Genomic DNA, 15534 nt, shown 5'->3' on the forward strand with positions numbered 1-15534 from the left:
TGCAGGACAAATGTGAGATGTAGGATCTTTTTTTCCCCACGACAATTTGCTAACATGTCGTGCTTCCCTCCCCTATAAAGATGCTAGAGTAATTTGATTTGCAGAATCGGAGATATTTCCACAATGACAGTCTGTGATTATTGTATCTAGGAAGTCATGCACATAAAAAAAATCACAAACATATAACATCACTTTTATTTGTACTTTTTTACAAATCACGAAAATGACATAAATTATTTTTAAGTACTCGATGAATATGTAAACATTAAAAATAGAGTACCCAATGAAACAAAGAGCTATGATGTGATGATCAGATTTGGATGTTTTAACGTTCCACAATGCTAACATCATTGTAACAATGAGCCCACACTCGTACAAAGTAAACAAAAAGGATATTGTTGGCAAGTTACACATACATCTACATAAATAGTGAGCAGTCAACAGTTAGGCAATAAATGATCATTTGCTTACGTTGAATTATGGGAGCATAGTACCCACTGAGCCAGAGAATTCTTATATAGTAGTGATTTTTTATTTTTCCACATTTCACCAAAATGATAAATTTAAGTCTTTAATGTTATTACATTCATGCTCCATAAGAAAATGTCAGACTTTTGAGTTCACAGTTTCTCTGTGGTAAGACATTTCAAAACACGTGTGTGCCATTAACTGATACGTATTAGAAACTAACAACCAATATATACATATGAGTTTCGTCACTGCTACATTATATAGAATGAATAGCCATATATTTCAATGCCATAAATTGACCAGAATAGCCTTTACGTATTATTCCTGAAAAAAATTCTATCAAAATCCTAAACAAACAAAAAAAAATATTTTTGGGGGGGGGGTGATACTATTCTTTAGTTGGGTGAACAATTTCACAACTTATAATCTAGTCTTGTGGCAAAATAGAATAGGAAGACTTTCTTAAAATTGAACCCTGAGTGCAATGCAATATCACACAATGGATCAGTATTTTCATGGACTTTGTATAGAAATATGTCGACTCATTTTTTTTTATTAACTAAAATTGTGTTGTCCATTTACAATGATACATGATATAAAACTAAATGTTACGTGCAGAAAATCAATGTTCAAATTAAATACAGTGGAACCCCGATTTTACGTTGTTCAGGAGATTAAGGTGAAAAAAAACTTAAAATGCATCAAGAAATTTATAATATTTTTCCCCATTGGGGCCAAATCGGGGTTCTACTGTATCTGGGAAGAAAATGAGAAAAGTAAAATTTTGACTTCTTTTAATGATAGCATGCAAATAACTGCTGGACAATCACTGAAGCCAACTGCCGATATTCCATTTTGGGTTAGATTAGCCTAAGCTGTGCAACGGAACAGTACAGGTTAAAGCACTTGAAAGTTTTTCAGTGGGGAGAAAACAATAGACAATTGCCACAGGATTAAGTTACATTTGATGCTACATACTAATTTACTGGCTTATTCTCTTTCCCTGCAGTTCAACAACATACCGGCATTACATTTTACAAAACACAGCCTTAATCTCAGTCTACAGTCTGTCGTGGTAACAAGGCTCCCTTATATGGTACAACAGTCTTAGCACAAAACATACGTAGTTTAAAACCTCAAACTATTAACAATAGTCGATTATTTACATATGAACCACAACCATTACAAAAAAACCTTTGTAAACACACTTTGTTTACAATTTAATAAGTTTGTGCAGCTTAATATAAGCAAGCTTTACACAGGGAACATAAAAACACAACAAATTATTATTATACCCTAAACTGTTTGTAATGTCTTTTTCTTTTCGTTGATAATTTCAGTAGCTACTCTCTTGTGATTATGTATGAAAAATCAAGCGCACTTTCACGCATGAACATATATATTTTTATGTACATATTGACAGCTATAGCTGTCACCATGAAAACAGTCAAGGTCGGAGCTTTCCCTTGCCTCCTCCACACCCCTGTCCGTCCAGGGTTGACACATCTAAGTTGCTCAGCGAAAACTTCGCACGTTGTATGTATGCAGTTGATTTTGTCTGTTGAAATTGTTGCTTATTGGCAACACTGTCGGAGGATGGCATGACCTTGACTGGACTATTTTCATAGTGAGAGCTCTTAGTGCTCCATGCGTTGTTTGAAACAAATAAATGACTATTACAAGGACTAGAAACAGGAACTTTACTCATAACATACAATCATTTATAAATGCAGCGTAGGATGCACGTCAGTTTTCAGAATGATAAATGTGCAAATTTTCTTGTTTTAATAACCTTGTAAAAGATACATTTCCAAATTCATCAATGAGATGTACTATAGAAATGGAATTCGGTAGATATTTCAGCTGTACTCTTTCTTGTGTATTCAGAAACTTAAGTCAGTATCCCACAGAGCTAGATTTCTTACTAGAATTGTCTTCTCACTGCTGGACTACGCACCAGGCTAGACATTTTTGCCTTACGACTTGCTGGGAACCTGGGTTTGGCAACTAGAACATGCACTATTTTAGGAATTGTAGCTTTCCTGATGTCGTGATTCAGTTCTTGGGTTACCAGCCAGGTTAAATGATACTTGGAGCTTAACATTGGACGGGAGGGAGAATCAAAATGTCTTCAATAACTTACATTTGCTTGCAAAAATGATAAAACGTACTTGTTGCTTTGCTCCTCAGGTTCAAGGAGGTTAACAAAACTACCATTAACTTGTAAATTTTCATAAATCTGAAAATTTAGGGGGGTAAGTGATTCCATTGCCCCTGCCAATTTACGCCTATATATACTACTATATATACAGGATGATTCAGAATTCCTATTACACACTTCTAGGGGTTGTAGAGGGGATTTGAACAAGTTTATGAGGAACCCATGTCCGGAAACGTACCGTTTTGATACTACACAGATGACAAGATCACATAATTTCGCATCTCCCGCTTCACGGTAGGCAACACATAATCACCTGATGTCATGTGTACTGCTTCCAACATCCTCTGTTTACAATCCAATGTGCTTCGACCTTCACGTCAGTTGCTATTGAGTCGTTGCGGAAGGCAGTACAGTATGGTTGAATACACGTTTACCGAGAACACAGACATGTTGTTAATTTACAGCGAAGCTGGACGTAATGGTAGAGCTGCGCAACGTCTGTATGCAGAGCGTTTTCCGCATCGTGTCACTCCATCACATACCATTTTTGCCCGATTAGATGATGATGGAGATGTGAAATTATGTGATCTTGTCACCTGTGTAGTACCAAAACTGTATGTTTCCCGACATGGATTCCTTATCAAAACTTGGATCTACTAAGTCCCCACTACAACCCCTAGAAGTCTGTAATAGGAATTCTGAATCACCCTGTATACATACAAGGGTATGCATATATAGAGCCATATATTTAAGGTGAATAAAAGAGGAAAATTTCAGTACAAAGACTGCACATTTTGACAACAAAAGCGGTATGGTGTTAAAGTGGTGAATATAGCCCTAAATTTGTTGTAATGTTACACAAAATGAACATTTCCCTTCTAATTGCTTATTTATGTAGTTCTAGGAGTATCGTGTTTATTCCTGTGAAAAGGAGTCCATAATTTTTCCATGATTTACACAACTTACAGTGTTGCATCTGTATATAAACTTCAGATTCGAGCTTAAGTGTTTATTTTGCAGTTCATTTCCCATCATTTTGTGACAAAACATGGTAGGAAAATGCACCCCTTATCTTTTTTTTTTAAAAAAAAACAACCCAAAAATGAACATTACAATGTGTTATTTTATATTTTGTGTTTGTGAAAAATGCAATGTGCATGCCCCTATATACAGCACAAATGTTATCTCAATGAATACGTAGCATATCCCGTTGGTAAGGGTAGAATCTTGTCTAAACATGTCAGACCCTGCCTAGATTTTGTTGCGGAAAGTGGTTTTTTAATACAGGAACCTGAGTGGCTCTTCTTGAGCTAGGCAAGCCAAGGTAGCAGTGAGAGTTACAAAACATAGGAATCTAGGAGCAGGGGGATCTTTTGATGGCGGCTCATCGAGGAGGTAACAATGCTAAGACAGAGCTACTCGTATCGAATGGGGGGTAAGTCATCTCTAATCCATAATGCTGCCATTCTCGGTCAGAAGTGTTGAGTTTTAAACATCAATCATGCCATTTAATTGCATATTAGTTTAGTACCTCACATCTGGCCCTTTAGGGCCATTGCAGCCAAGTGAGCATTTGTAGTTCAAGGGTTCGATCCCAAGTTGCACAGGGTGGAACACTACAGATAACCAATTCAGGGACAAACTAGGTTATGTAGCACTGCAATATTGTAGACAGTAATTATGGCAACAGTGGTAATACAAACTAGATGAATAAAGTTGGAAAAATCTCATTTACAAGGCTCATTCAATATAGACCCGGAAATATGTTGTAACAAATATTTATTACGAGCACCAAAAGAAACTACAGTACTATGTTTCAACATAGTCCCCCCTAGTTCAGTGCACTGATTCCACAGGTAAAAAAATCTTTTGGAGGCGTGCATAACCACTCGTACACTGCCGACTGGACTTTCTCGTCATTCTGGAACCTCGATCCACTTAGTCCATCTTTCAGTGGGCCAAAAGTGTGGAAATTGAAAGGTGCCAGATCGGGTGAATATGGAGGGTGGGGTAAGCACTCAAACTTTAGGTCCTGGACAATGTGATATTGGCAGTGTGTGTTCTCGCATTGTCATGGAGCAAAAGCACACCAGTGGACACCAGACCACATCGTCTCTGCAGAATGACTGGTTTCAGTTTTTCAGCCAAAAGGTTGGAGTAGGTGGTAGTGTTTACATTATGACCTCTGTGCATTGTACCAGCAGGGAAAGAGAGGCAAATCATCTCCCGTATCAAGTCCTCCACTTGAGCAATGTTGCTTTCCGTGACAGAAGTGACAGAGCGACCTGGACGCGGAGAATCTTCAACACTGGTTATGCCCTGTTCGAACTTCTCAGCCCACTCTTACACTTGTGATTGACTCGTGCAGTTGTCACCGTACTGAACTGTCATGTCTATCTTCATTCAACAAAAATCTAACGAAATTTCGCTGCTCAGCTTGGAGCACTCCTGTAAGGGTGCTGCCATCTTGTGTTTCCCAGCGTCCCGTGCGCGAGGCACGCGTGCTAGCCCCAGCTATGAATAGCTTACAGATGCCTTCACAAAATAACAAACTAACAATCACGGTCGTATTTTTTTAATACTAATTTTCCGGTTATTTTTTGAATGCACCTTGTACTTTACATTGACTCCTTTCTGGTTATAATATACTTATTCTCTGATTTACTTCAAAAGCTATGAACATAATTTATAATGTAAAAGACAATCATCATATAACTTGTAATTTAAAATATCAGATGTATTGAATCTATAGTAAATGTGCTACATAAAGAAACAAAATAAATGTGCTGTGACAAGTACCGTGTAAATCCAAAACTAGAGGACAAGTAACAATTTGGTACCTGGTTTAGCTCTCAAGAAGCTCTTTATAGCAGGAATTCTAGCTCCGTGGGAGTCAAGCTATATTTATTTCAAGGTAATATAAACACGCACACTTTCTACAAAAAGAAAAAATAATATAGGTGAAACTTTTCTGTGGTAACCATAGGAAGAATATAATGCAAAAACAACTTCATACATAAATTAAATATTTTTTGATCACAAACTGGCACATGACAAAATCAAATTCACAACATGTTATTTTTAAGTTTTCTTTTCATGCGTTTAAATATAAAGGTGGGTAAATGCAGTTTGTGTTTGTGGCCATGTTGTGCATTAGTCAATCTACCATATACAGGGTGGCCCCCAAAAAAGGAAACCGAAATGTAGAACCGTTCCTTGTGTGTTTGGTTACCTTTTTTTGGGCAAAAGAGATAGGAGTTCAACTTATATGAGATACAAAACCTCAATAGAATGTATTTAAGTTCTTTGACATGTTCTTGTTACCACAGTGTTTATGCTATGAACTTCGATTTGTTTATATACGCAACATTTCTTCTGTGCTGTACTTAATATATTCTCGATGTTTCAAATTACATCTTTTTCAATTGATTGAGTTGGTGTTTTAAGTCCACTTCATGCACAGTAAGGCTAATTGGGATTGGACCTACAGTTTAAAGTGGGATCTGTGCCATGTGCCTCCACATCAAACCCGAGACCCCTTGATTACAAGGCGATAATGCTTCCACTGTGCCATCGGGGAGGCCCTACATCTTTTTCAAGATCTACATATACAGTCTAAGGTACCAGGGTTTAGGCTCGGGCTATGGAATGTGTGCAGGTTTGAGTTTCCTCGGGAAAGCATAACTTTTCTCCCAAGATTTCGGGCTGTGTATGGAACTGGTGGACACCCACGACCGTGAGGAAACTGGAAAGCTACGAATGGGTAGTGTAACCCAGTTATGGAAAATGTACAACATGACTGGGTGTTTGTCACCCTGTAACTGGTTGGATGAGCTCTCGCCTCTGTTGAGGCTGGCAGTCGGTAGGTAGGCCCTGAACCACATATTATTATTACATACAGTATATAAGTGTTTAACAGTCAGTTTGAAGAGATAGCTCCCCTGGGGTTTGCACCACGCCATGAAGGCATATAGGGGGTGTGGAGTAAGGGCCCCACACTTTCATGATCACGGCCCAAGGTGGGGGTAATGTGATCGACACCACACCCCTGACTGCCTCCACTTTATATGATGCTGGGTGGGTGCCAGAGATGCTTGAACAGGTGGGACAAAACCCCAGTTCTCCCTTGCCAGAGATCGAACCCAGGTCTCTCGTATGGTAGTCAAACGTCCTAACTGTTAGCTCACAAAATGTGTTTGTTAAATTATATTTGCATTGTTACCTTTAATTTCATTTCTATTTTCTTTCTGCCTGATTTCATTTTTCATACATTTATATACAGATTTTGTGTAATATAGGAGGTGGGAAACATATTTCTCTCTTCATTTGTTTCTTTAATCCATTCCATGCTTAAATTCCCCTCATTTCTGTTCTTGATTTTGAAATGTCGATAATACACTTCTCACAAAAAGTTTGGAATATTGTTTTATTAAGCACAAAAGTTTCGAATGTTGTTATATTAGGTGATAGGTTTTGATTGATTCGTGTATTAAGTCTACTTGATGCACAGTAAAGCTAATCGGGACTGAACCTGCCGTTTAAAGTGGGACCCGAACCACTATGTGCCTCCACCACCAGGAATCGAACCCGGGACCCCTTGATTACAAGGCGATGGTGATTAGGTGATAGCCACGGTGGCATATGTCGGCGAAAGCACGAGGCAGATACTGTGTGTTGTTGAATTTCAAGATCTTGCCTATTACCTAATGCCTAACAACAATATTCCACCGTGACGGAGTGGTTAGCACATTGCGCTACAACGCCAAGGCCCCAGGTTCGAATCCTGGCCTGGGCATGGATGTTTGTGAGTGTCCATTCATCAATTTCATCATATCATCACTCATCCTCATCTTCGCCAAAAGTGGCACAAAAGGCAAAGTAAAATAAATCAAATCAAACAATATTACAAATTTTTGTGAGGAGTGTATATTACAGTATACCATAGAAGAACGCTGTTTATACATGCAAACAAATCAAAGTTCATAAAGTGGACACTGGTAATGAACAAAGTTCAGAACATGTTTACATGCAAATTACCAGGCTATCTGTGAATTAACAGAAATGTAAAAAGTATACGGAAAAACAAATCGCAAGTTCCACAAATTAAAATTACTGTTAATTATGTTCTGCCTTAGCGCAAGAGTACATGAATCTTATTGCCAGCAAGAGACGACATGGGGGCAAAACTGCAGTTCGCATTCACACACACACATACACGATCAAGGACTTAAGTTCTTGAAAATTCGTACTCCATAAGAACAAATATAATAAATGCTGTTTATATATACACACCATACTGAATGCATCCTTCAGATAGACACAAATTTTGTAACAAAAAAATGTAACGATTCTGACACACGAGTACTACAATTATGTATATATTTTGGCTTATACATTTCTCTAAATTTAATAGTATAATATTAAAGAAACAAAAATGGAGAGTTCTTTTAGTCAGATCTTGTTCAAATAGCAAAAGGTTTCAAAAATACTTTGTAATTTTCTAATTTAACCTTATACTATTGTTTTAAATCTAGACATTGGTTTATAAAAATATTCAAAATATCACCACTCTTAACATATAGGCACTTACAACATTGGCAGACATTAAAAAAAAGTTTATTTTAGTTTTAATCTGCTTTTGTACTTCACAACATTAACATGGCAAAAAAATAGTTTAAAAACTTAAAACTATGCTTCTGATCAATTATTGTACTTAAGTCTTTGGTTCCTTTGAATCTACTAAAGGTGATACTTTTTAGATGTGGAGGTAGAGTTCATCTCTTTAGCCAGGTTTGCCAGAAAACCTAAAATTATTCACGTTTACAAAATAAATTCCACTAAACAAGTAATTTGATCTTTTTCTAGTCTCTTGAAGCAATTCACACACACAAATTCACACATTGGTCAAAATGTGATTATTAGTACAATTTTCGGACCTATTGACAATGATATCACAATGATATCTTGTTATGTTCTGTGAAGATTACTGTAAGGGCTGATTTGATAACACTTCGAAGTGATGCAGAGATTCTGACCAATACTTATGCTTGAAAATTGTAACAATTAAAAAGTTGTGCTTAAGGCACTTCAGGCAAGATTGCAAACTATTTCGCTACTCATTATTATTATTATATTATTAAATCACGAATAACACAAAAAATATTAAGGTAGTGACCAATTTGTAATGACATATTGGCAAGCCAGTATTAACTTTGCCAATCGATATGTATTTGTAAATATTTTAAACTGTTTAGTAATTTTTATGAATGCATTGATGGCAGAGGGGAATATTATCTTCAGGTTCTAAACTAAGGATGCCCCATTCATACTGATATATTTTGGAATTAATATTCTATTGGTTTCTGCAAAAAAATAATTTTCATATGCTAATACAACAGTTTTGTTTCCTCTGTGCTTCAGTATGTATTTATTTTTGTTTGTAAAAAAAAAAATCAAAATTGAATGATAAACCAAGTTAAAGCAGCATTATTAATAAATATACAGTAAAACCTCGTTAATCTTGACAGGCAAAAGGCCCCCCCCCCCCAAAAAGCAGAATACAAGGTTTTAAATGTGTCTGGAAGTCAACAATCACATTCGTCGTATGTTCTACATTGTTGCACAGTATTGCTTTACATTTTACTATTTAGGCCTATGCCCTTTAAATACACCATAATAAAAGTGTTTTGTTACTATAAAAAGGAGTTTTAATGCACTTTCTACTGTTCTTTTAGGTTAAATAAGTTAATCCAGACTTTTGTTAAACCGGTCAACTTATCCCCCCCATTAGTCAGGATTAACGAGGTTTTACTGTATTAATTAAATACTTTTGTTTTATGAAATTAAAAATTATACCTTCAGTTGTGGTGAACAAGATTAGAAAGCTATGTAGGTTTCATATAAAAATTGACCTCTTAACACAAGTGTAGTATGAACCTAATATACAGGATGTTTCATAATTCCCTCTGGGATTTTGGAGGCTGCTCAGAATTTTTAATACGTCCTCCCTTGGTGACTCGACACAAGTCAGTTCTGTAATTTTGCTTGCATGTGGTCCACAGTCTTGGCCCCCGACCTACCTGTTGGTTTTACGTCTGTCGAGTCACCAAGGGAAGACAACGAATATTTGTAACGTGTGTTAAATTTACTCTCTTTACTGACATGCTCTCATCTCTGTGAGTGAGTTGAACTCTGAGCAACCCACTTCCGAAATCTCAGAGTTTGAAGTTGGAAATGTTAGCTTGGGGGGTTTAACTGGTTTAAGTGAGCCTTGGGTTTAACTGGGGGGGGGGGGGGGTGAGACAGCTGTGTGGATGCTTTGTGAAAGTTTTTCATCCCCTCACATCCCCACTCACTTCGAAAACCGAGTGCAAGGAGCCAATTTACATTAAAATACAGCCCATACTGTTCACATAATCCTTGTTGATAAAAATGTGTCTTAGAAATTTGTGTGTGTGTGTGTGAAGAAGAAAATAACTTTTTTATGTTTACTCAAGTTTGAAAAAAATATATTGAAAATAAAAAATTAACACAATTATTCTAAAATTACAAAAATTAATGGACTTTCCTGGTTTCCTGGCAAACCCTCAAATGCCACACATGCAGATATTTGTGCATACCTTGTTTCCTGATGTTAAACCAAGAAAAAAAATCTTGTAATGTTGGTCCCTTGTGAAAAGATCTTTGTACTTTTCTTTTCAATTGAAATCCACAAACCACAACATTGCTCTTCTGTGACAAATAACAAACATTGAGCTGGGTCAATAATGTGGATAGGGTCCTGTTGTCAATTCAATATATTGAGCATTCAAGGGTGGTTCTGGACGAGTCATTTTGTTAAGTGAAATACCATATCCTAGAGAAGAGAAAAGAAAGTTACATTTAAAATATAATTTGGCTCATTTCGACTACTCTATTCAACACGCTGTTGGTTGTAGGCAGGCCCAGATATAACAGTTGGGCTGAAAAGTTCGTAAGCTAACATAGTAAAAAATATTTTTTTGACAAAATTCGATTTTATTATTCAATATAGTTGCCTTTGAGGGCGATACAACGATTATAGCGGTCATACAATTTTTCGATGCCATTTTTATAGTACGATTTCTCTTTAGCCTCAAAATAGGCCTCAGTTTCGGCGATTACCTCTTCATCAGTGCTAAATTTCTTTCCAGCGAGCATTCTTTTAAGGTCTGCAAACAGGAAAAAGTCACTGGGGGCCAGATCTGGAGAATATGGTGGATGGGGAAGCAATTCGTAGTCTAATTCATATAATTTTGCCATCGTTTTCATTGATTTGTGACACGGTGCATTGTCTTGATGAAACAGCACTTTTTTCTTCTTCAAATGGGGCCGTTTTTTCGTGATTTCATCCTTTAAACGCTCCAACAACGCTATGTAATAATCGCTGTTGATGGTCTGGCCCTTTTTGAGGTAATCGATGAATATAATTCCATGCGCATCCCAGAATACTGATGCCATAACCTTGCCAGCCGACTGTTGCGTCTTTCCACGCTTTGGATTTGGTTCATCACGTGCAGTCCACTCGGCTGACTGTCGATTGGACTCTGGAGTGTAGTTATGGAGCCATGTTTCATCCATTGTAATATATCGACGGAAAAATTCGTGTTTATTACGGTTGAATATCGCTAAACATTGCTCCGAATCATCAAAACGTTGTTGCTTTTGATCGATTGTGAGCACGCGCGGCACCCATTTTGCACACAGCTTTCACATGTTCAAATATTCATGCACAATATGTCCAACATGTTCCTTTGATATTTTTAAAGTCTCAGCTATCTCGATCAACTTCACTTTACGATCATTTAAAATTATTTTGTGGACTTTTTTGATGTTTTCGTCGGTAACAGCCTCTTTGGGGCGTCCACTGCGTGCATCGTCTTCGATGCTCATTTCGCCTCGTTTAAATTTAGCAAACCACTTCTCAACGGTTGATTTTCCTGGTGCAGAGTCCGAATAATGTTTATCAAGCCAAGCCTTGGCTTCAACAGTATTTTTTTTCGCCAAAAAGCAATGCTTTATTAACACACAAAATTATTTTTTATCCATTTTTTCACAATAACAAAAGCTGCTTCACTCACAATGCTATATCTCACGAACTAATTATCCGGCAGCTGTGAAATTTATACACGTATCTTTTGAAGGTTAGTACTAAGTAAAAATCACATGGATTTAATTCTAGTAACGCCATCTATGAGTCAGCCTATGAACTTTTCAGCCCAACTGTTATATATACACAGGTTGTTCTTAAAACAACTTCAATGGTTTGGTGCTGGTAGATATAATAAAAAGTAACTTTTCCTTGTAAACATTACCTCGAATGCACCTAATTTCTGCACTATCAGTGCTGAAAATCTAACATGTATGTACGCAACCCAACACAGATATCTATCGCTCTGACATAACTTCCAGGGACACGTGGCAGAACTGCCACTAGCATCCATTGTTAAGAGAGACGACTTGAAATTGACAACTTGGAAAGGGGGGAGTCTTACCTGAGGAAAATACAAAATTATAATGATACTTGTGATGATGTAAGAAGTATTTACAATATTTACAAACTGACCAAGACAAAGAATTTCCAATAAATGTGTACTGAAATCTAAAGACTGTTCATTCTAAAATGCCTCCATCGTGTTTCGAGTGTCATGCAATTTCAATAATCGCGAGAGACACATGCAACAGATGTTGATGAAATTGATGAATGAATAATTTCAAACATAATGCATTTGCCACCTTGCTTTGAACATGCAGACTGTTATGTTATAACAATTTATTTATTTGGAAATTATACCTAGGTATGTTTGCTCAATTGCTAATTGAGCCCCTCACACAATAGGGGGGAGGGGCAAATTCCTTACTGAAAAGAAAATAATGGTAGGGCTCTTGCAATAAAATGAAAAACATTGCTTAAACATTAATTGATTCCTACATGAAAACTAACACAGGAGATGTAAAATTTTCAACGTGGATTAAGTTTATTTTTAATAAGAGTACAATGGTAGAATTCAGTTTTCTTATATCAATTATTTTCTTATACAGTTCTGTAATTTTATTCCTATTATGTATTTTAAAAATGAAAACAAGCTAGTAACGTAAATGATTAAAAAAAATATTAAAAAATGGTATTGGGTATTTTTTTTTAATGCTAGGGGCACCACACAGAAAATATGACATGTGAATGACAGGGTGGGCTCAAAAGTTGGGGAACACTATACTGAACGCAACTCCAACTGGCAGCTGGGAAACAGCGAATCAGCGATCAGTGGAGTTTTCTTCGACTGAAATTGGGCATTCTCGAGTCACAAAGTACCGAACATTGTTCGTGGGACGAAACAAATGAGCTTTCGGTCTACCACATGTTGCCAAATGTACTGTAAACTGTGAGAGGTTTTCTCGGGCACCACCAGAAATCAGCAGGCTGTTAATGATACAACTGCACATGTGCTACTACATGAGGGAGTTTCACACACAAACATGCAAATAGAAAACTGGCAAAAACAGAAGTACGCTTGGCAATGTTGCTTCGGGAGAGCGATGTGATCCCTTCAGCTTTTACTTCGCAACTGAGTTTGTTGACACCCATCGAGCCACACCCCCCGAAGATGATTGGATGAGAGAAAGGGCCAGAAATAGCCTTCAAGGTCAGCCGCCAGGTGGAGTTGTGATCAGTACAGTTCTAGTGTATTTATGAATGTTATTATTGCTGTTAATGCTCTTGTTGACTGGGCTATGGAATACTTCTGATCTATACACATGGGTCAGAAGTGGGATATCCATATTTAATAGCATTTTGGCTAGTGGAATAATTTGTGACTAGGAATTTATTGTCAAGTGAACTGTACGTTTGGCCGATGCTAGCAAAGTCATTCTCAAAAATTCCTCTCCTTTTGAAAACTTCTATGATATTCCAAATTGTGTACATTGGCTTACCAGAGCATTCACATGAATCGTCGTGTGGTTTGGTTTACAAGAAAGGTGGCGGTGGCCACTGAAATTGATAGAACAAAGGAAAAAAAACAGTTGTGCAGATAAAGTGAGTACTAGTTTCTCTGCATTTACTCCTTTGTAATTTGGTTGTATCATAAATATGGTTTAAAGGAAATAAAGAAAACTTTTGTGTTTGTCTTACCAGCTTTCATGAGTTTTGCAATATCCTGTGACATTTCGAACTCCTTGAGTTTATTGTGGTGGATGTGGAAAGAGTCGTCTGATGATTTTGTTTCCAGAGGTTGAAGGTATGGTACGGAGTCCCTTTTCTCCGAAAGATGGGTTTTTGCCGTCAGTGGATCAGATTCCTCTTCACTACTGTGCTGACTTTCCCTGTAAAATTATGTAGTTAGGTGTAATATACTGAACACATAATAGCACGAGTGCGTATTACTCACTTGAGATAAACGAAATAATGTCTTTATTAAAAAAAAAAAAAAAAAAAAAAAAAAAAAACAAAAAAAAAACAACTTTTTTTTCTAAAAACACTAAAATTGCTTACGATCAGTTTGGGAGTTTTAACAGTTAAGACGTTTTAACAGTTTGGGAGTAGACTTTATATATTGCACCTCTGGGGCTGCTTATTGGAGGGATACATAATATGGAAATTTTATTAAGGCTTAGACTACATTCACAAATCACATTTTTTAAACCACAAGCACCTTTTAGCCAATCCTTGTGTTTTTTTTATAATAAGTGATGCGACATGATTCCAATGCCTGAAGAAGGGGAAAGTAGTTACCCCAAAATGATGCTCTAATCAACATTGAACTACTCGCTAATCGTAAGTAAGCAATTTAATAAAGATTATTTCGTAATATACTGAAAACTGGTTACTAATAAAATTTAATGATGAGCTCGTTCAATAACTCTTATCAAAATGAATGAATAATTTTAGGAAATAATACTTAAAAAACAGATGATGATAAACACAAAGGCTGTCGCAGAGAAGGTGAGACAGATTTTTTCCTGGCTTGGCAACACTGCCTATGGTTTTGGCACTAGTCACATCGTGCAGGATGACTCATTCTGTTTCCGTAGCAAGTTGTCACATATTGCGAAACCACGTTAGTGAGCAGCTGTGTCGATTTATGTGGAACGTGTTTCGTTTACCTCTCCAGGTTTTTGTGTATAACATTGCGTTTTGCGATGAGTATTCAAGATGAACAGCGAAATGCCATAAAATTTTGTTGGCGTTTAGGGAAAAGTGCTGCGGAAACATATGCAATGTTTCAACAGGCATATGCCGATCAAGACAGACTGAGTAGTCATTGAGACTCTGCGCCAGCACGTAGCAAAAAAGAGGCCGCATTTGAAGAACTCCACATATTGCATCACGATAACGCACGCCCGCATCCCGCGTTGGCTTTTCAGGATTATGCGACGAAGAGAAAAATATAAATTTTCCCACATCCAGCATACAGCCTGGACCTTGCACCCTGTGACTTTTGGCTCTTTCCACTTTTAAAGGCCACTTTACGTGGTCGTCATTTCATGACGAACAAAGAAGTGATCACCGCAGCGCAAGATTTCTTCAGTTCGCTACCTGACGATGAATTTTCAAAGACATTCACAAAGTGGCAGGAGCATATGGATGCTTGCTTAGCTGTCAATGGTGCCTATTTTGAAAAAGATGTACGTCTACTCGATATGGCTGATTCTGAATAAAAATTTTGTGGTTTGTATTTTTCTTGTTTCATTTTAATGATTTTTGGAGGGGTCCATGTACATGCTTGTCTTTTAATTGCTACGCAGTCACGACTTTTTGACCTATTGCGCTCATTTTGCTCTCAATCGGCAGCTAATGAACCAAATTTTCACCCTAGTACGAGGGTCACTATTTATATTTTGAGCCTAACAATGAAAAAACAGGAATTTGGCATTGAAAACTGCTT

At 37.0% G+C, this 15534-nt stretch overlaps 1 protein-coding gene across 1 annotated transcript in view; it reads right to left on the bottom strand.

Moving 5' to 3' along the window:
* Positions 1-10126: 10126 nt before the first annotated feature.
* Positions 10127-15534, bottom strand: part of LOC145979394 (tyrosine-protein kinase receptor torso-like) — a 610025-nt gene continuing 604617 nt past the window's right edge. Inside the window, exons 21-22 of the mRNA XM_083112263.1 lie at positions 13782-13972; positions 10127-10487 (exon numbers count right to left, since the gene is read on the bottom strand). Of these exons, the coding sequence (XP_082968389.1) occupies positions 10393-10487; positions 13782-13972 (286 nt within the window). The 3' untranslated portion in view covers positions 10127-10392. The remainder of the gene's footprint in view (positions 10488-13781; positions 13973-15534) is intronic.

This window comes from Lepisma saccharinum, chromosome 26 (genome assembly GCF_977018435.1).
Source record: "Lepisma saccharinum chromosome 26, izLepSacc3.1, whole genome shotgun sequence".
Taxonomy (NCBI): Eukaryota; Metazoa; Arthropoda; class Insecta; order Zygentoma; family Lepismatidae; genus Lepisma; species Lepisma saccharinum.